The sequence below is a fragment of the Aethalodelphis obliquidens genome, unplaced genomic scaffold, assembly GCF_003676395.1.
Source record: "Aethalodelphis obliquidens isolate GAN/ISIS:26980383/991018 unplaced genomic scaffold, ASM367639v1 scaffold86, whole genome shotgun sequence".
NCBI lineage: Eukaryota > Metazoa > Chordata > Mammalia > Artiodactyla > Delphinidae > Aethalodelphis > Aethalodelphis obliquidens.
The window spans coordinates 4553784-4574994 of NW_020838030.1; the positions used below are offsets into that span (position 1 = coordinate 4553784).

General features: G+C 47.5%; 1 protein-coding gene across 3 annotated transcripts; it reads right to left on the bottom strand.

The window, feature by feature from the left end:
• Window positions 1–1433: 1433 nt before the first annotated feature.
• TATDN2 (TatD DNase domain containing 2) lies at window positions 1434–21178 on the bottom strand. Of its 3 annotated transcripts, XR_003430131.1 has the most exons (9): window positions 20475–21176; window positions 19948–20340; window positions 14502–14996; window positions 8058–8927; window positions 5548–5675; window positions 4150–4333; window positions 3557–3732; window positions 2238–3393; window positions 1434–1767 (listed from the first exon to the last, which is right to left on the bottom strand). XR_003430131.1 is itself a non-coding variant. In XM_027093835.1 (8 exons), the coding sequence occupies exons 2-7, from the start codon at window positions 20332–20334 to the stop codon at window positions 3592–3594; spliced, it is 2205 nt and encodes a 734-aa protein (XP_026949636.1). In that variant the 5' UTR covers window positions 20335–20340; window positions 20475–21176; the 3' UTR covers window positions 1434–3393; window positions 3557–3591. The 3 variants fall into 3 exon arrangements, 1 of the variants encoding a protein (XP_026949636.1); XM_027093835.1 differs by having other exon boundaries at window positions 1434–3393; XR_003430132.1 differs by lacking the exons at window positions 1434–1767; window positions 2238–3393 and adding an exon at window positions 3853–3949 and having other exon boundaries at window positions 3616–3732; window positions 20475–21178.
• Between the last annotated feature and the right edge of the window lie 33 nt (window positions 21179–21211).

Below are 21211 nucleotides of genomic sequence, written 5' to 3' on the forward strand. Positions count from 1 at the left end.
TGTCCCCTGCATTGGCAGGCGGATTCTTAACCACTGTGCCACCAGGGAAGCCCGTGTTTAACATCTTACACACTTACAGAGGGGTAAGAAATTCTCTTACGACGGTGTACAGACAGAAGAATAGAGATCCATGCTTGGCTACCTTCCTTTAGTCTGAATCCACTTCCAAACATCGTCGACAAATGAGCATTTTCAGGGAGCACAGGGCTGCCTGGCCACTGACTGACAGTTCTGCTGCCATCCTGGACGCTTTATTCAAGCACCGTACACTTCAGTGGCCCTTTGCCCTGATCTTACAGAAATGCCTGAGGCAAAAATGAAAGTGTTCACGGTAAATGATTACTATTGGTCCCAAACTTAATACAGAGAGCTGTAAAACACGAGAAAAGCCAAGAGCAGATTTCCAGCCACAAAGAGACTATCACTGTGTCCAGTGGACATAGCTGCCATATGTCCAGCTGGGACAGAGCTGAGACAGTGAGTAATGTGCTGGAAATACGCAAACCAATGACTGCATCTGACATGAGGCATCAACAGGTTCCAAATTTCTTTACCATTCTTGGAACAGAGCCTCCCTTTTGACGGGTTTACTTTGGGCTTGAGCACTTACTTGTGTTCAAGGATACCTTAGGACAAAACTGGAAGACTGACTGCAAGCAGTGAAACAGAATTTCCTCCAAAGTTTACCCAGCAGCATCAGAGTTCACAGTCCAAAGCCCACAGTACAACCGAGTCATCAACAACACCCTCGTGTACTCAATTTTTCTTCCTCCTACTGCGTTGCTCTGGAACAAAGGTGTCTATGTATTTTTCACTGCTAAGAAGCAGCAGTGTATCTGGGTGTTTCCAGGCAGTAAAATGAGAGTTAATGCTCAAAGGCAGAACTTTTAAGAAGGTACCAGGGATTCTTCTTTTCAGTTGAATTTTCTTTTTAGCAAATCTTTTTTTTTTTTTTTTTTTATTTTTTTTTTGCCCCCCTGGGTCTTTGTTGCTGCGTGCAGGCTTCTCTCTAGTTGCAGCGAGAGGGGGCTACTCTTCGTTGCGGTGCACAGGCTTCTCATTGCGGTGGCTTCTCTTGTTGCAGAGCACGGGCTCTAGGTGCACGGGCTTCAGTAGTTGTGGCACACGGGCTCAGCAGTTGTGGCTTGCAGGCTCTAGAGCAAAGGCTTCAGTAGTTGTGGTGCATGGGCTTAGTTGCTCTGTGGCATGTGGGATCTTCCCAGACCAGGGTTCAAACCCGTGTCTCCTGCATTGGCAGGCGGATTCTTAACCACTGCGCCACCAGGGAAGCCCTTTCCAGTTGAATTTTGCTGAGGCACAGGTACATTTTTGAAAGTCTCCAGACCTTTGGATTCTTAGGTTACAAAGCTAGTCAACAACTAAACCATCGTTAACACTCTGAGAAATATAAACGAACATGGAGACCATGGGAGTTGGCTGAAGATCCATCACTTTATTTTCAGAAAGAGATGGTCAAAGGGAGCGAGGGGGCAGAGATACAGAGGCATTCCGGCAACACAGCAGAAACAATCAAGTCAGCCATCCAAAAACAATGCCAACCAGCTTTCACTCCCACACAGGTAATGTTTCACTGTGCAACAGAAATGATAATCCTAAATCCTGGAGATAAAAGTATATAGCACCTTGTGCTTTACTTTGGCAGGGAGACTGCAATGGCTCAGAGACATCCACTGAGTTATCACTCTTAGTCCTTGAACACAGGCCCGGTTGGTTTCCTTCGGAGGCAGTTGTGATGTACAGGCCTTGCTGTGAAAGAGATGGATAAGGGACAGTTCATTGGGTGACAACAAAGCACTGTGAAATCCTTAGTCCTCCAAATCTTCCAAGCAGGAGAACAAGGCCCCGGATTTGCCAAATCTGCGGCACAGATGACACACAGCTGATCCATGGAAGGTCGACACTGAATTAAGGCCTACTTCCCAGGCCAGCAACTTGGGTACCGGGGCAAGAGGGAAATACCACATATGAAATGCAAAGTCCATTCCCTTGCAGGTTACGAGGTTCAAAAGCACCTTCCACAAACACCTAGAGGCATCCAACATAAGCACTGGATCTTACGATTTCAGCTATTGGCCTCCAAGAAACAGACAAGGGACTCAGAGTGGCCTGTCGCACTGAGGAAGGTTGGAATAAAGGATCCTTCTGTCCCAAATGCAGAGCATCCTCACTCTTAACTCTTGACCGTCATAACCTTCCAGGGCCTGTAATGAACACACCTTTAGAAGGCACCAGCAGGGAGCAGAGCACAGCTCAGAACTTGAGATGACCTGGCTGTTCAAAGTCCAAGGAGTGGCTCTCACTTTCACCACGGAGAAAGGACGCAGCAGAGGCCAAGGCAAGGGAGAGCCCCAGGACGGGAAACGGGAGATCCATGGACACCAGGCCTCTTGTTCTGCATAGGCAATAGAACAGGGCTGGGCAGTGCCAGCAGAGCTTTGGAAAATTAAATTGGTTTACCTCTCGACCTGGATGGGGCACACAAGGGGCTGTTACATGAGATGAAACAGAAGTATTTTTGGTCCAGTGCTCCAGGAGAAGGGGGCAGAGTGGAGCACAGGGCAGTTGGAACCCCCTGACAGCAGACTAGCAGACAGCATCTGCTGCAGACTGGACCCTGTCAGTTTAACACAACTGAGCTGCAGCCCTGGGGACCTCGGTAAGTGGGATCACCTTCTTCGGGGTCGTCTTCCTCAAGCAGGCTTCCTCCTCCTCAAGTCCCCCAGTCTGTCCAGATGTTCCTCGGCCAGGACTTTCCCTGGACCATGAGCACCCCTTTGGCCCCTCCATACTGATGGCAGTGGAACCAGTGAGACCAGCAGCCAAGGTCCTTCCACCAGTGCCAACTCAGAGCTGACGCAGCAACAGTGAGAGCCAGACTGAAGAGTCACGCAGGGAAGGGAGGGGCTGCCTTCTCTGGCCGCAGGAGCATCAGCCTCTAACACAGGTCTCTGGCAAATGTCCCCCAGAGGAGATCTCCCACTGGGGGTTCGTGTTGACAGTGGAGAACCAGGAACCAAGCTACACGCCTACGTGCACTTAGCTGAGGAGCAGTGTGACTTTATTCACAGACTGCTCGCACCACAAGCTGCGGAGGCAGGCACTGGGCGGGCAAGCTCGCTGTGCCCTCACATCAGCCTCCTCTTCTTCCCAGGCTGCCCTGGAGCACTGCAGCCGGGAGGCCAGCCCGAACCCCTCGCCAGCCCCCCGCACGCCGGCCCCACCCCCAACCAGCCTGAAGCGGAAGCCTCCGACGAGGTCTCAGGAAACGTCCTGTCCGGGTGTCCTCCATCCCAGCGGGCTCTCAAACATCCTCGAGCAGGGACACACAGGCAGAGCTCACACGGCCTTTCTCCTGTCAGGCCGCTGGTCATCCTGGAGGGTGGGGAAGAGAAAAGGATGAAGGTTACACCTGAGTTCACTCAAGACAGACCAGGTTCACTGCTCACCCTATGTCTACATGCTCTACGTTTAAAAAATATAGCCAAAGTCATTTTTGTCCTGGTTTTTAAAAACTATGTAATGTGATTTTTATCACCTTTTCTGGGAGACTCCTGACTGCACCCTCTCTGCTTAAAGACTGTAGAGGCGGCAGGTGTTCTCACGCAGGGTGGCCAAGGTGCGGGCGAGTGGCAGGTCTTTGACCCTGGCAATCTCTCGAACCGTGTGCAAGGCCAGGCCTGGGTGGGCGTACTGGCAAAGGCTCTTGGGAACCTGGAAGACACCAAGCATTCTGGATATCGTTGTGCCTTCTGTGCAGAGTTGTCACGCACAACTCCCTCCCCGGCCCTTCCCCAGCAGGGCCTCTTTGGAGCTGTGTAGAGACCCCTTTACCTGCAGGTGCAGGGAGAGTCCCAGTCAGGGGGGCTCTGGGTGAGCAGGGTCCCATGCTTCCTTGGACTACCCTCTACAGGGTAGGGCTTTGCACTGCCTGGAAGAGAGTGGTTACCCTTCAGCTTCTCAGCCCCCTAGACTTTGGTTCTGCAAAGCAACAGAGAGGAGACATCTACACAGCCAAGGGTGGGACCTAGAAAGGTACTGTGGCTCTGTTCCTGCCAACCTTGCAAGGGGGACTGCACACCTCCCACCCTCTCTCCTCAGTGCCTCAACTCGGCTTGAAGACACCCTTACCTGTCGAGGCAGGAAATAGGGAGCATCAGTTTCCACAATGATCCTCTCCAGCGGGATCTGTTTCAGAGAGTCCCGGGCCTCCCAGGCAGAGGAGTATGTCAGGACCGCTGTGAAGCCCACGGACATGTTGGGAAAGTACTTCAACAGGGGCTCAATGACTGGGTAGCTGCCAGTGAAGCAATGCCTGCAAGGAAGAGAATTCCAGATCAGGGCTCTCATAATCCCCTCTGCAGAAGCTCCCAACTCCCCCTGGACATTTCACCTTTTAGTTATTTTTGGTGGGTAAGTTCTCAGAAATGCAAAGACTGCATCCAAGGGAAGGACTCACAGCCAACACAGTCAGGAGCAGAATTAAAAACTGCAGCCCATCTGGATCACAACTACAGTAGGTAAAAACTACGTCCATGTAATCAAATGAACCAGAAGGAAACAAAAACTAAAAACACTGGGGAGTGGCCTACAGGTGAATTTTCTTCTCTTAACCTTGTGTCTGTTCATGTTCTTAGTACAGCACACGTTAGTCCAGAAGGGCTGGGTGACTGTGCCTCATCTCGTCTCTGGTGGCGGCTCCACTCAGAAGCATCACTCTCTCTGCCTGGGCGCCTGGAAGGCAATGCTCTAGAGGCCTAACAACCTCACCCCTTCGGCCACCTGGCACCACCTGGCTCGCGTTCTAGACTCCCTGTTTTTTCCAGTTAACCCATCTTACCCGTCATGAAAGTGCCAGTGGGCATCACCTCCTGACCTCTTTGTAGCCAGACGCAGCTAAGGGCCTCTCCTCTGGTTCCCAGGGCACCCTGTGCCCACCTCAGCCCCACGCCCTCTGCAGAGCCGCCAGCTGACTGTCTCCCACTGCTCCCCAGGGCCCCCCAAGCCAAGCCCATGCCCAGGACAGACACACCAGGGCAGGCTGGTGAGTTTACCAAACTGGAGAACCCCTAGATACCATTTAGAGAAAATACATCTTGGACTTTAACTGCAGGTGGGCGAAGTGGGGAGGGATGAGCTTTCAAATTCAAAGTAGGAGAGAAAATTTCTTTTCAGGTGCCCTGGAATGTTCTCTGTGTGCTCAGTCACTGGACCCACAGCAACCTCTCCCAAGACCAACAGCTCTCAGTTCTGCGAACCGAGCCTCCACTACAGCCTGCTTCATGCAATGGGGGTCACAGTGATTTAGGGTATTAGCTCAAACCATATGAAGTTGCCGTTTTTTAGGTTAAAAAATGGTCAAATATCAGAAATTTCACATGGGTCAACCTGATAGTTAATCTTGAGAAAAGATTCTATGTAAAGACGTAACATCATCAATCCACTCCTCACTGAATTTGTCTTCCCACGAACGTCCTAGACAGAGAAACATGTTCACTTCATCTGCCCACTGAAGTCCTCGACTCTCACCTGTGAACCTTGTAGTCCGGAGGCACAAATCTCTTCATGATTTTCAGCAGATCGTCATCAGCTTCTCGGCAGTGGATCACCAAGGGTTTCCTGAGAGACACGGCCAGCTGCAGCTGCCTCTCAAACACCTGGGAGGAGACAACACCTGTGGGTTAGGGCCACTCTGGATGTCTGTTACCCCCAGAACAGCCGGTCCACTGCACAACCCCCACTGTCTTCTTCAATTTTCTTTACTTTTAAACTCTATAATGCATAATAATAGCTAACACTTACCGAGTGCTTACTAGGTAGTATTATTATTTAGGTGTATTATAACATGTAAGCCCCACAAGCACCCTAAGATAGGTACTGCTGTTAGCCCATCATGCAGTCAAAGAAACTGAGGCTCCAAATGAGGTCAAGTAACTTGCAGCTGGTAAACCGTAGCACCACAATGCAAATCTGAACCCAGGCTGTCCACACAGCCACCACTAGGCAATGCTCACGTGGGGCTGCAGGGCTGGGCTGGGCTCAAGAGCACCACTACAAGTGTCCTCCCCTTCACTGCCCCCGCCTCCACTCCCACTCCCAAGAGGTAATCCATCACCTTGCACACCTTTTCCTATGCAAAAAGTTGCCATGTATACGTCTGTAAAATGCCTGACTCTCAGAAGATGCTCAAGTATTTGTGGAAAGAATAAGTACTATACATATTTCCTGCAGCTTGCTTTCTTTACTTAACCAAAATCAGATCTCCTTCTAGGTGAATATCTACAGATATACTACTTTTTTTTTTTTAAACTCTAGCTACTTTAAAAGTCTTCAGTAGTAAAATATACCAGTTGCTAATAATTTTAAAGAAAAAAGTAGGGCTAGAACTTATTCTTTCCTCTTATTCTTTCCTTATTCTTATTCTTTCTAAGTTCAGGTTTAGAAAAAAGAACAAAAATACTAATTCATTATAAACAAATTACCTCAACTTAAACTTTATGTTTTCACGAGTAGCTTTTTCAATTGTGCAATATCATTTGTGTTTGAATTTTTAACATCAAATAAGAAGATGCTTTTGGTAATTTGAGTCAGGTGGTATTCACTTGAGAATGACATTTTCAAGTCCAACACTTATACTGCCTCTTCTCAAAATAGTGGCACTGCGCCAATACCAGTTCTGATATAACTCACTTTTAACCAGTGTTTTCAACTAAAGCAAAGTGACCCTTGGAACCAACAGCATAGAATGCTTGCCAAGGACTTTAAAGATGAGCTAGTTCCAGTACCTACCGCCGGCAGTATCCCTCCCCAACACATCAACCCTCCTTGAACTCCTCCAGAGGCAAGAGGTTGCAATGGATTCTGATTCCAACATTTAATTTTCGCTTCTAAAAAATTCTTCTTTGAGTACTCAACACTATTATACTCAAACTATTGAATACTCAAACTATTATACTCAAACTATTATAGCCTTGAGTACGCAAGTACTCAAACTATTATACTCAAACTATTATAGCCTTGGGATGGAATACAACATAGCTGTTAAAAAGCCTATTTTTCAAAGCACGTTCAATGAAGCAGGAACATTTTCACAGTGGAAAAAACATTCAAATCTGTAACTTTCTCTTTTTAACTTTCCTAAATTCTTTTTTAAAAAGCACACGCATACAACACACATTTCCTTGATTCCATGACAGGTGCTTGTAAGACATACCACCAATTGTCCCTTGCAATTCTCCAAGGGACAGCAACATTAAAAATACGAATTTCGGGCTTCCCTGGTTGGCGCAGTGGTTGAGGGTCCGCCTGCCGATGCAGGGGACGCGGGTTCGTGCCCCGGTCCGCGAGGATCCCACATGCCGCGGAGCGGCTGGACCCATGAGCCATGGCCGCTGAGCATGCGCATCCAGAGCCTGTGGTCCACAACGGGAGAGGCCACAACAGTGAGAGGCCCGCAAACAGCAAAAAAAAAAAAAAAAAAAAAAAAAAATTGAATTTCAAAAACGTTAAGAAGAACTGTTAGGGGACAGGAACTGTGCCTGGGTTGGAGCATCTGTCCTCCCTGGGAAGCCAGGTGAAGCACAAGAGTAAATGCAGCCCGCTGGGAGGGAAAAGTCTTATGATGGTAATGGTCACTGTCTCTGATGGAATGGGAAATGATCTTCTTTACACATTTGTGTATTTTTCAAATATTCTGAAATGGGCACACTAACTTTAAAATTAGAATAAAAATATACTGTTTAATTAAACAAACACAACGTGCTGCTTCCCAAGAAGGGACGGAAGTTTTAACATCTGTATCATTAGCTGTAAAAGTCACTCAGCACCTAAGCCTCTCCTCTTGCTTAATGAAGCTGAAAGGTAAGAAACAGTTTGTGAAGCATTTGACCAATGACATCTACAGGGTCTGGCTAACAGCAATCACATTTTTAGAGACTCTAAACTCTTTAGTTCCAAAAGCAGAGCAACTCTTGTGTTTCAACAACTAAAAGAGGAACTAAATAAATAATAGATTGTCAGCAAACTAAGGACGACATTACCTTGTGCTGCTCCGGGACAGGCGTGGTGCACTTGTGAGAGTAATCCAAGCCCATCTCCCCAAATGCCACGGCCTTGGGGTGCCTTAAGGCCTGCAGAAGATTTCTTTCTTGACTCTCATTGTAGTAACGTGCAAAATGGGGGTGACAGCCAAAGGCCCCCCACACCAGATCTTCTTTCAACAGGTCCTCCCAGAGGCCATCTGTCAGTGTGCGAGGATCGCAGAAGTCGGAGATGCAGCCCTGAAACTCCTTAGGGAAGGAGCTGCTGTAAATTTTCCTGAACTTTGTGAAGCTCCCTTTGAACGACAGCTTGGAATAGAGCATGTCCAAGTGACAATGGGTGTCGATGAAACCCTCCAACCTGGGCTCCCGACGGCTCCTGGGCAGGGAGCTAGATGCGGGTCCTCCACACGGACGTGGTGGCATGTCCTCCCGGAATGTTCTTTTCTCCTTCACCTCTTCTTCTTCCGAGCTTCTGGAGAAACGAGATGAACGCGACTTGCGGGATCTGCCTTCCTCAGCGGCCTGGGGCTCTCTGGAGTTGTGCTGGGGGCTCACCGTTGAGTGGGGGGAAGAGCCCTGGCCGCTCCTCTCCACCTGCACCGTGTCGCTGCCGCCACTGCCCACGGAGTGGTAGCCGGGGGTCTTGGGACCGCTGGTCCAGTAGCTGGCGTAGTCACACCAGGGACTGCTGTACAAGTGAGCCGGGTACATGACGTAATCCGTGGGGAAGTGAGAAGGCTCTGGAACCGCTGAGGGTTTCAGGGATATGGGCTCCTCCTGAGAGAATCTGACTGTGGAAATCTCGTCCACGTCGGACCAGTCACTTCCTGAAGAGGTGCGCTCCATCACCACCTCCCGGTCTTTAGGCTGCAGAAAAGAAAAGAAACAGGTTAGCCTTCTTCCTATGTGAAGACAGCCTCCTGTGCTCAGTCACCTCCAGAACAGAAGTCCTGGCTGCTTTTCTGGCCGTGATGATGGCTTTGCATTGGATCCTTTGCTCACTCTGTCACCTGTTTTCCTTATTATTCCCAGAAAGCAAGCCGGCTTACAACTAGGAACAGTCCTGTCAGCTTCAGGGAATACATTTGTGCTCATGGTCTCATATGCCATCCCTGAAAGGGAAGCTGTGCCTACATTCCCTTTCTGAAGACCCCTCTTGGGAAAAACTGCTCTCTAGAACACACAGTGTATTGGGGGTTTTAAAGAAAAGAAGCACCCAGCATCTCATCCTTAACAACAGGTCTCTCACACATTCAAAATGTACAACCACACAGTTGTAGCAGTTTCAAGATGTGTTTGCAAATTCTTTGATATTACTCTCCACTGTAAGATGGGGTTTGTGACCCCTCTCCTGGGCTAACTTGTATTGTAACTGATGGAACCAAAAGGGACACTGCAGCTTCCAGGGCTACGTCAGAGCAGCCTTGCTATTTCCCCTGGTTCTCTCTGTTTGCTCCTCTGGGAGAGGCCAACCACCACATGATGTCTGAGTACCCACGACCACATGCTAGAGAAGTCACACATAGGTGCCAGCACCAAGTGCCTGACGTGTTCACATGTGAGCACACGTGAACAAATAAAATGTCTATCGCATACACTAACACATAATTAACATGTTTGCAATCTAGCTCTTCAAAATATAACTCACCATTTTTTTCAAAAACAAAAGTTAATCTGATTAAAATTACAAAAAATGCCCACACGGAAGGTAAGGCATCCCCAAAATGATGCTCCCTTTTCTGAGGGGTCTGTTTTATATTCAAGTCCCCACAAAGTCTCTTCTATTACAAGATGTACTCTTCTATTTGAAAAAGAAAAATGACCCCAAACAAATCTCAATCAAGCTAATTTGAGAAGTTTAAAGAGGTTCTCTAAGCTCATTCTTTTAAAAAGATGGGGAGATGGGAAGCAAAAAAAGGTAACAGAGTTAATAATTATTCCTGCGGGTATGACCTCACAGTTCTGTGTTGGACATCATTTTCAACAAAGCTTTTCAAGATTGTTTTTACTTTTTTAAAAGACAACTTTTTAAAAAGCAGTATGGTAAGTGGTTATGCATAAAATTACACTGGAAAAACACTCATGTATAAAGTGGTATCCAGGTGAAGGAGTAGGGCAACACAGGGCCAGCTAGAAAGCTATTTTTCACTAAAAACATTTTTATTTTTAAACAATGTAAATATATTTCCTAAAAAAGTAACCTAAAACATAATTAGACATAGTTACACTGTTGGGCTCCCAAAAATATACCTCCAAAAACTGAACAACACAAACTGAATGCAATGGGAACAGCTACTTGCAAGGTGCGATAGAATTTCCACGGGCAGACCAATACAGATTCAAAAAGTGCTACACTGCATCAGTAAGATCTCATGTGCAGGAAATTCTGCAACTCAAATGACACCTTTCATTTATTTTAACAACAAATAAATAACAACGCCGGGTTGGGGAGGGGAGAGGAGGAGGAATCTACAGAGACTAAGAGATTTAACACATTTAGAAAGTGACACACATGACTCTTACATCCTGTTTCAAAAAAACTGAAACAATCATGAGACAGGGAAATTTAATCACTGACTGGATAGTTGATGCTATTAAGGACTGTGGGGAGGGACTTCCCTGGTGGTCCAGTGGTTAAGACTCCATGCTTCCACTGCAGGGGGCATGGGTTAGATCCCTGGTCAGGGAACCAAGATCCCAAATCCCGCATGGTGCGGCCAAAAAAAAAAAAAGGATTGGAGGAGAGAGAGGGCAGAGGGAGAGCTCAGAACTATAGTTATGCCTGTTTTTTTCCCTAAAGATCCTGTATCTAATTTTACAGATACACACTGAAATATTTATGGATGAAATGATACGGTAGGTGGGATCTGCTTCAAAATAATTTGTGGAGAGAAAAGGGATACAGAGATAAAACAAGATTGGCAGTGAGTTAATACTTATTGAAGATGAGTGATGGGTATGTGGGTAATTTTCATAAATGTTTTAAATATCCCATAATAAGAAGTTTAAATAGAAATAATAACAGTTAAAATTCCAACTCAGATGGAAGGGTAGAGATGTCCTCTGACTGCTTCACAAACTTCTCTATCATCCGAGAGTATCTGTTAAAAAATACCAATTCCCCAGTCCCATCTCAGACCTCCTGAGTCAGATTCTTTCATTCTTATCATCAGGGAAGTTCAGAAAATCATATTACATAACACAAAAAGTAACTCCAGTGACAACAAAGACCATGTCAGAGAAACATGTGAAAAGGTTTAACAAAATTATTTAATGAAATGTGAGGCTGGAGGAAAAATGGCAGAGTGGGGAAAAAAGTGACTTCAAAAATGCACATCCACCTAGAAATATATATGATAAACAGACTTATGATGACGTCATCTAAGACCCTGAAAGGCTTTAGATAGTCAAGTTGGCCAGGAAAATGTTTTCGGATTTCCTTTTTGGGAAAACCGGAGATTACCTATACTCAAGACTGCCTAAGGTTCAAGCCCATATGGTAAAATTTAAATCTACATTTATTGAGAGTCTACTATACTCGAGGCACTGAGCAAAGGATTTTCATGAATTAATTCGGGGTTCAGCAAGCTGTGACCCACAAGCCAAATCCAATGCACTGCCTGTTGGTGTAAATAAAGTTTTACTGGAATATAGTCAGGCCCATTCACTTAAATATTATCTATGGCTGCTTTCATGCTACTACAGCACAGTTTAATAGTTGCAACAGAGGCCTTAAAAGCTCAAAAAGCCTAAAATATTTACTATCTGGCCCCTTACAGAGTTTGCTGATCCCTGTATGAGTCTGTGATAACATTTAAAGAACCATACCTTTTATACAGAGGAAGAAACTGGGGCTCCAAGAGGTTAAGTGACTTTCTCAAGACTGCAGTTTAGGGGGACAGAGCCAGGATTTGAACCCAGATGTCTGATCCCAACACTCATCTGTTGACCTACCGTATCATGCTGCCCCAAATAGATACCCAACAGATAATCTAAATGTCCAGTTTGACAAATAGAAGTTTGGGTATATAAGTTTGGAAAGTTCATCCATACCATGGAATTCCAGGCAGCCAAACAATGATCTATGTTAGACAGGAAACACAAACATTGTATATTTGGTGGGAAAAGTAGTTACAAAACCTACTGTTCTTGGAATTTCCAATTAAATACAGCACGTGGGTTTTGTCCTCCCCGCCCAAAAACCCTTAAAATTACAGGAAATGGACTTGAAAAAGCATAAACCTACAAAGAGAAAGCATACAGAATAAACAGCAAAGCAAATTAAATAAAAATTTGATGCTAGAAAGCAGAAAAATGAACAGTTACTGGATAAGCAGATCGCAGATGGCCAAAACCTAGGCCCGCAATGAGAAAAACCCAGAAACATGCTGAATCACACTACAGGACCCCAGAAGACTAAGGAATTGGAGGTACCAGACCTCTCAAAATGAAGGTGAAGCTGGAAATGAAACTAAGAGAACTTGTGAAGCTAGATCCCCAGATCCCTGCTCCCATCCTGTACAGATGGGTCTGCCCCTTCCCCACCCAGCAAAAGATAAGGTTCACACTTGGAAAACTTAAACCACGGAGACTGTGGAGTAATCAGGGACAACAGACACATAGCGGAGGGTGAGAGACCATCACACGCTGGACAGTGAGAACCCAGGCACCTCCCTCAATCTGACCCCTAAAACACTAGCAGCCAGAGGTGTGCTCCTGGTCAGAGCACTGGAAGATTTGTCCCAGGGACCCCTAGCAGCCCCTGAGGATAAAGCTACAGACCCAACTGGGAGTCCACAGGTTATCACCTATGCTCAAGGCAGCAGTTAGCAAGCCGTTCCAGGCACTGAGAACTTCCAATTGGCTTTTTAAAGCTTCACTTTTAAAATATGAACAGATACCCAAAACATATGAGGAAAGTCCTATCACAAAAGACGGAAACCAAAATATTTAGGAAAAAAAAAATCAGAAGGAAACTCAGGAGTGCAGAAAGAAAACTTCAAAACAAACCTTTATTCATATTCTCAGAGACACAAGAGAAGGGATTTAACCTCAAAACAAGAACCGAATGTTCTAAAAAAGGAATACTCAGAAGACTAAGCCAGTGTTCTTAGATATGAAGTATGTCAAAAATTTTAAGAGTATATATTATCATTATATACACTCTCCTTAATTATTCATAAAGAAAGCAGAGATGAAAAGAGACAGAGGAAGAAAGGAATCTTAAGGAAACAATTAAAAGGGCTATACCTTGAAAAAAAAAAAGGTGGAGAAGAGATTACTTATTTTGACAACACTGAGAAGAATTTTACGGTACTAGCAATTTGGAGACGAAATAGTCATAGTCACAGGAACAGAGAAACTAAAGGAAAAAACAAGGTAAGGTGAACTCCAAGGAAAATCAACTTTTGTAAGAAAGGAAATGTAATCAGAGTATACTAAGTAACTCAGGTATGAATATGGTGATAATAAATCAAATAGATTTGGCTAAAAATGGTATTATGATACAGGGAGCTGCAGGAAGGGAGAGAGGACACATTTACAGGCGTGGGTACTATCGAAGTGTAGAGAACTAAATTCTCATTTCCTGAGTAGGAAGTCCACAGATGTCTACATTTTCAAAAAATAAACAATGAAAAATTACTTAGAAATATGGAGGTAAGTACTAGAAGCAAGAGTTAAAAGAGACGAAAGGGGCTACCTCCAAGCAGCGGTAGTGAAGGATGGGCGGAGATGCGTACAACAGAGGAGTGCTTTTCTCCTCCGAATTATAAGCAGTGTTAATAACCGTTAGTTTCCCTCCAATATCATTCAGTATCACTCTCTCCTTCCTCTACAGCAATAAAAGTTTATCTGAATGTAAAGCTTCCCAGATGGAAATTAGTCTGGAATCTTCCAGACTCTCTTGCAGGTGTTGGCCAGGTTTCTAGATTCTTGTCAACAAATATGAGCAGATAGAATGGGGACCGCTTCTGAGCCCAACTCTTAAAAGGGAGGTAATGTACTATGCTCTTCTCCGGTTCCTCCCAGCTGGAATGTCAACCTAATGTGCTGAGCCTGGTCACAGTAGCTCAGACCGCAAGATAGAAACTGCTGAGGGGCAGCAGAGAATCGAGCAGAAGACACCCCAGTCCCCCACACTGTGGAGCCATCCTCCTTAAAGCAAACTTCTGTTTTCTCTAAGCCACTGTTATTTTGGCCTTTGTTACACAGGCAAATCTATGTCTTAACAAACATATAAATCCTAAAACAAAAACAGCACTGAATTGAGGTTTCTTAATAACTCTGAAAGCTATGTTAGAAGAGAACCAACAATTTGCTCCCTGGAGCCCTGGGTAAGTCAAGTACAGTGTTGAATGAGAAACACTCAGGATCAAACTAAAAAGACCAAATACATTTAACAGAACTCAAAACCCCACGCTTGGCATGAGCTTGACTCACTTTCTGGCCATTTACGTGCGAGTCAGAGTCATCCAAAAACTCCAGGACTGGACAGCACTTGTCAATGACCGTCCTTCGGCCACCCAGGGGCTCCTCGCTGGGTTTCTCCTGAGGGTCTATCACCACTCTCCTGTCCCAGAAGCTGCTCTTCTCCGGCACAGCCTTCTCCTCCTCCGCTCTGACCTCTGGGGCAGACTTTTTCTCTTTCTGAGGAGCACACGTGGTGACACTCCTGGCTGGCCCCTCTCCGTGGCTGGCGCGCTCTGCCGTGTTGGGTTTTGCCTTCATGGCAGCCTCTCCCTTCCTTTTTGGCATCGACTTTCCCAGGATGCCCTGGATGGCCTTTAGGTAGATCATGGTAGAGCCTTGGTCTCGAAGTCTATCCCTCTGCCTTTTCTGGACCTTGTTTGGTTCCTCAATTATGTCATTTTGAACCTCAGCTTCAGCTGCAAATTCAGAATCCATGGGGTTACGAGAACTATCTTTGGAATCAACCTGGAAGGAAAATGACACATTATGAAAGGTGATTTCCTATATGAAGCACTGGGCAAATGAGACATCAGTGGAGATGTCATGCCAGTCCTCAGCACTGTCAGCCACTGTTAACCATTTCAGGGGCTCCCAGCCTGCTCCCTCCCTCCTTCCTTTCTCTACAGGTGCCACAAGGAGTTCTACAATCTGGCAACGTCACACCTCTGCTTAAAACCCTTCATTGGCTCTGCATCTGCCTGCAGGATACATCCCAGACTCCTGAGTGTGACCCCGGAAGCCTTCCTCCCCAGGCTGGCCCCCAACCTTCCTTCCAGCATCACCTCTCACCTTTCTCCACACACCCAGGTGTTCTGGGAATGAGGAAAACGCTGGAGAAGGGGGAAAGGAGGGCCCCAAGAAAAAGCAGTGCCCCAAGCGTCACACCAGCATTTCCTGACACTTTTTGGACATACGTTGTTCCTGTTGCCTGAAAGTTCTTTTTTCTGCCTTGGCCATCAACAGAACTCAAATGACACCTCTTCTGTGAGGACCTTCCCGATGGTTAGTCACTCAGTCCTCTGACGCCTCGTACTTCAAATATCCCTGTTACAACACTCCACACACTGCACTGTGATGAACTGCCTTATTCTCTGCACCTCCAGCCCCAGCACAGCCTTGCACCCAAGCACTGGACATCCGCTGAGTGAAGATGCAGGAGACAGGACCACTCGTGAAAGCTTCATCCCTCAAAAGCCAAAACGCACAATGCTCTCTTGTGTCTGGGCTGCGTGACCCTGCAGAGGGCTCCTCAAGGGAAGGATCCTGCCCTCTCCATCTCCCCACCCCTCACACCTAACACTGGGTCAGGAGGAGCACATGCTCACAGAGGGCAGCAGCAGAAAGAACACTGGCTTTGAAGTCAGACTCATCTGAGATTATACCACAGCTCTGCCCCGTACAAGCTGTGTGGCCTTGGTCAAGTCATTTAACTTTTCTGAGTCTCATCTTCCCAGGGCCTACACAGAGCAGGTGCTCAAATATGTGTTGACTGATATCTAAGTATTTGTTAACTAATACGTAAAGGTAACACTGCCATCAACTATACTTCTATAAAAAAACAAAAAAAAAGATTAAAATCTCAAGGGTTTAGCATAACCATGATTTTACTTCTCAACAATAAAAAAGATAACAAGGCCCACCTCACAAGACTGAGGATTATGTGAGCATCTAGAGGTCAAATATTGAGACTCATATTTGACAAGCTCCAGCACATCATAAAGCTTAAATTTTCCCTTCCACTCTTCCTTCCCTAAATTGAATTAAAAATTTGGGTATGTCATACTAAAAACTAAAATTAAGGTAGGTGAAGATGCTCATGACAGACACATTTAACCTTCTCTATAAAGTAAACAAAGACCATCAGCTACCATCAGAATCTGAGAAAACCTCACAATTATCCTGGAGGTAATAAGGCACAAACAAGGAGAGGCTGGCCAGAAGGAATCTCTATTGATTCCAAAATGCCCAGTCTAGCTATGGTCTGAATGTGTTCCCCACAAAACTCTTATGTTGAAATCTGACCCCCAAGGTGATGGTATTAGGTGTGTCCTTTGGGAAGTGATTAGGTCATCAAAGTGGAGCCCTTACCGATGGGATTAGTGCCCTAGTCAAGGGGCCCCAAGACAGCTTCCTTGCCTCCTCCTCCCATGTGAGGACACAAAGAGAAGACTGTGACCCAGAAGAGAGTCCTCACCTGACCAAGCTGGCACCCTGATCTCAGACTTCCAGCCTTTAGAATTATAAGAAATAAATTTCTGTGGTTTATAAGCTACTCAGTCTGAGGCATTTTGTTACAGCAGCCAGAATGAACTAACACAAACATCTTCCCCTCAGAATATTCCATGACCTAGCACAGAGACTTCTGCGTTGAGGCGGACACATGAAGGTAAGTGTGTACCCCTCAATGTTTACAGAGCAAATGCAGACGCGCAGGCGGATGGGTGGGTAGACGGTAGGCGAGTGGTGAGGGGACCTTGGGAGGACCCAAGGGGGAGAATAGGCCGTTTCTGTGCATGCCCTTCAGCAGTGCTTGCTGACAGGACTTTGTACTTATTAGATAAACAAGTGTGCAAATGACTGCAGAAAAAGGGGGGAAGAGGTGCAGAGAGAGGGGAAGGTCAGAGAAGCATTTTCAAATTTATCAAGATGAGTGTAGGGAGGGAGGTGACATGGGGATATTTGTATACGTATAGCTGAGTCACTTTGTTATACAGCAGGAACTAACACAACATTGTAAAGCAATTATACTCCAATAAGGATGTTTAATTAATTAATTAGTTCCTTTTTTAAAAATATGAGTAAAGTACTCTATCTTGTTTTCAAACTAACACTCTCTAAGGAGAGCCCTTAGCAGTACTAGAGTAGGACAACTGGGATCGATCCCATCAACATCCTCATATTCTATCCAACATGAGTGATCTTCCAAAAGCGCAAATCTGCCTTCCCCCTGTATAGAGCTCCCTAATGGCTTAGAATAAAATCTAAATTCCCTTGGCTCATAACACCGTACGGCAAGCTGCCCCCAACCTAGCTCCCCGGCCTCCATTCCGGAATCTCTGTTGCACCAAACCACCTGGTGAGGCAGTCTTGTGACTTCTGCAGCCCTCCCTCCGGACTGGACGCTCCTTACAAGCCACCTCATGGCTCCACCATCCAACAGAAGGCCCGGCACACAATCCTCACTCGAGCGCTTATGACTGAGCGCAAGGCATCAGCAGAACCCAAGACTTCTGAGACAGGACCAGACTACTCATCGCTGCATGGTTAACCATTAAATTGGGGCAAAACAAGGCCCATTAGCCCTAAATTAGAGAAAAGTGCGTCTGTGATTGGATTAGACCACCCTGGAAGAGAGGCCACACCCTCAACTCTCCAGTTCCAGCCCCACAGGACAGCTGAGCGGAGGATGCAGCACACCTGAGACACTAAGCTAGATTCCTCCGTGACTCATCTTGTTATTGCCATTACTTTTAATCAACTGACAGTTTCACCCTGTACCCAGAACCACTGAAGCTGCAGCAAGAATTAATGACAAGATCAAATTAGCCTCATATTTACCTCATTTACATTTGAGTCATATTCAGTATTCTTATGTCAAAGACAAAGCTTTTCAGCTCACCATTAAATTTTTTTTAAAAACTCAGCGTGGGTCTTCCCTGGTGGCGCAGTGGCTGAGAGTCCGCCTGCCAATGCAGGGGACACGGGTTCGTGCCCTGGTCCGGGAAGATGACACATGCCGCGGAGCGGCTGGGGCCAAGAGTCGTGGCCGCTGAGCCTGTGCGTCCAGAGCCTGTGCTCCGCGACGGGAGAGGCCGCAACAGTGACAGGCCCGCGTACCGCAAAAAAAACAAAAAAACAAACTCAGTGTGCCCACAAGAGTTCTGACTGTGAGGGCCACACTGCAAACACCTGGAGCACTTCGCCTAAAAACAACAGCCTGCCAGAGAGGATACACAGCTAAATACAGCCTCACTTCTCAGTTCCACGTAAGAAACCACTGAGCAAAGGCTTAAGGACAAACTACTTTCCTTCCGGCTGCGTTTGGGTTTTTTTTATGATAACTTTATCTAGGGGCAGCCCATCTCACCCAAGTAAGACTTTTCCTCCGTTCCTTCACACACAGAACTCCTCCCCACCTCTGAAGGCCCAGACCTCCAAAACCTAGAAAGCAAATCCCAGGCAACTACAAACACTGCCTGGCACAAACCAGGCCCTAGATAAATATCTGTTCAAGACCTGATTAAAGAGACGGATGACGCTCACACAGTAGCCAGTAACATAAACTAGGGCGCCTCTCCTCCCTCTAACCTGGAAGCAGCAGACTGACTGCAAGAGACTGAACCTTTCCAAACTCACGATCAACTTTGTCACACATACATACACACACACATACTCGCACGCGCGAGAAAACTTAATCTTTTTTTTTTTTTTTTTTTTAAAGTTAACATAAAATTGGGCTTCCCTGGTGGCGCAGTGGTTAAGAATTCGCCTGCCAATGCAAGGGAGATGGGTTCAATCCCGGGTCCGGGAAGATCCCACATGCTGTGGAGCAACTAAGCCCGTGAGCCACAACTACTGAGCCCGCGCACCTAGAGCCCCAAGCTCCACAACAGAAGCCAGCACAATGAGAAGCACGTGCACCACAACCAAGGGTAGCCCTCGCTCCCGCAACTAGAGAAAGCCCGCGCGCAACAAGGAAGACCCAACGCAGCCAAAAATAAACAAATAAATAAATTTATTTTTAAAAATTAAAAAATAAGAGTTAACATAAAACAAATGAGTGGATGAACTGCACCTCCTCCATGAAGCACTCCTCAGTCTGCCCCCCAGTATTATGAAATCCTCCTGTGTGTTCCCACCGGGGAACTAAACGCTGAACCTCCAAAATAAACCCTGCCCCACCACGCGAAACCCCAACGTGCTGTAAACCATAACCTTGGTGAAAAGCCACACCAAGAACCAAATTCTTTTTCTTGGTTCTGTGCTTCTAAGTACAGGGCACAATTCCCTAAATTTACAACCGAAATAACATACATCTGTGTCTCCGGGGCACGCCATCTACCTCCCAGCGCAGCGAGCCTCCATCCGGACTGACTGTGGGTTACAAGCACCTGAGGAATATTTATATATACCTGGCAGCTCCGCCCACACCCCACCATAACCTCATCAGGGTGGCAGGAAGGCGCAAGGATTTTAAAGTAGTTCCAAAATGCTGCCAAGTTTGCAAACTACCTCTCCACCGACCTTCAGGCCATCCTCTGACGTCTTCCACTTTGCTCTCCCCTGGGGAAACCCCAGAGATCTTAAGAGACCTGGTCTTTTTTTTTTTAGTATCCTTTCACCAAAATTCCCATCTCCAACATCTCCAGCCAAGTGGAAAGGGCTTCACCGTTTGCAAGGAGTCGGGGCCACTTACCTTAAGGCTGCAGGCTTCCTCCTGGAGAGAAGCCATTTCTTCTAGAGAAGGTCTGGCAGGGCACAGAGGGGATCCCCCTGACGAAAGGCACTCTCCTGAGCTCTGATTCAGGCCTCCTTTGGAGACGGCCCCACCCACACCTGGGCCAGAGGAATGGGAGGAGGAGGAGGAACTTCTGCGGCGGGATGAGCCCCAGGACACACCATGCTCCTTCTGGGTTTTCATGCGCTTGGGGCTGCTGGCCCCTCCTGAACGCGACACAGAGCTGTGAGCTGGCCGGCTGGAGGGGGCCACATCACTGGGCTCCCGGAGGCAGCTGCGCTTGCGGGAACTCCGCTCCGAAGGGCTGCTCCAGTGGTACTTGACCTTGCGCCTCTCCGACGCCATGGGCACCTGCAAGGTGAAGAGGGGGCCGGGAATCCACCACCACTCCTGCTATAGCTGCCCCTCCTCAGCCTCCCGCTATCCCGGGACTCCCCGAGGGAGGGCAGGCCAGTAGGTCAGAGCCACGGGCTGGCTTCACTGACCTTTCCCCCTTCTTTCCACTGCCCATCACAGTGCTCAAGCTTTCAGAGATGTCAAAGCGCTTCGAATGTCTGCGATTCCAAAGCGCTTCGGAGAAGTCCAGAAGGTCCCAGGATTTACCAAAGGCTTCGTTCGATTTGGTTTCCGAGCCCACAACGTGCTTCCGCGATTACCAAGCGCTTCAGTTTGCACAGCGCTACTTCGGGGATGTCAAAGCGCTTCCGGGACTACGACGCGCTCTGACTGAGTTTACAATACAAAGCCCTTCGCAGATGTCAGCGCTTAAGAAGGCTACAGGGCGCTGTTAGGTCCACACCTGGAGGCCAGACCCGCAGTCCCTGGGCGGACGCGCGGCCCGGAGGGGCCCGGAGGCCCGAAACGCCGAGCGCGGGCCGCAGAGCAGGGCCAGACCCGGCACGCAGCCCGCCCTGCCCCCGCGGCCCCGCCGACCAGCCCCGGGCCGGAAGGGGGCGAGCAGCCCCTCAGAAGCCGGTGGCGCCCCAGTCCGCCTTCTCCCGGGTCCGCCCCGCGCCGCCTTCCGTTCCTGCTCCCGCGGCCCGAACGTCGGCCCCGCAGTCTGCACCGGCCTGACGCCCTGCCCTGGCCGCCCGCTCGCCGCCCGCCCCAGTCCTGCGGCACCGGCCCTGCCTCCGCCCGAGTTCTGACCACACCGGCCGCCGCTGCGCCCGCCTACCGGAATGAGCAGTGAGGTCTGCAGCCGGGCGGGCGGAGGAGGCGG

Coding starts and splice junctions, on each gene's coding strand:
- TATDN2 (XM_027093835.1), bottom strand. CDS start 20,334: ATGGCGTCGGAGAGGCGCAAGGTCAAGTACCACTGGAGCAGCCCTTCG. Junction 14,997..19,947: donor AGGAAGCCTGCAGCCTTAAG/GTAAGTGGCCCC, acceptor TTTTCCTTCCAG/GTTGATTCCAAAGATAGTTC. Junction 8,928..14,501: donor CGCACGTAAATGGCCAGAAA/GTGAGTCAAGCT, acceptor TCTTTTCTGCAG/CCTAAAGACCGGGAGGTGGT.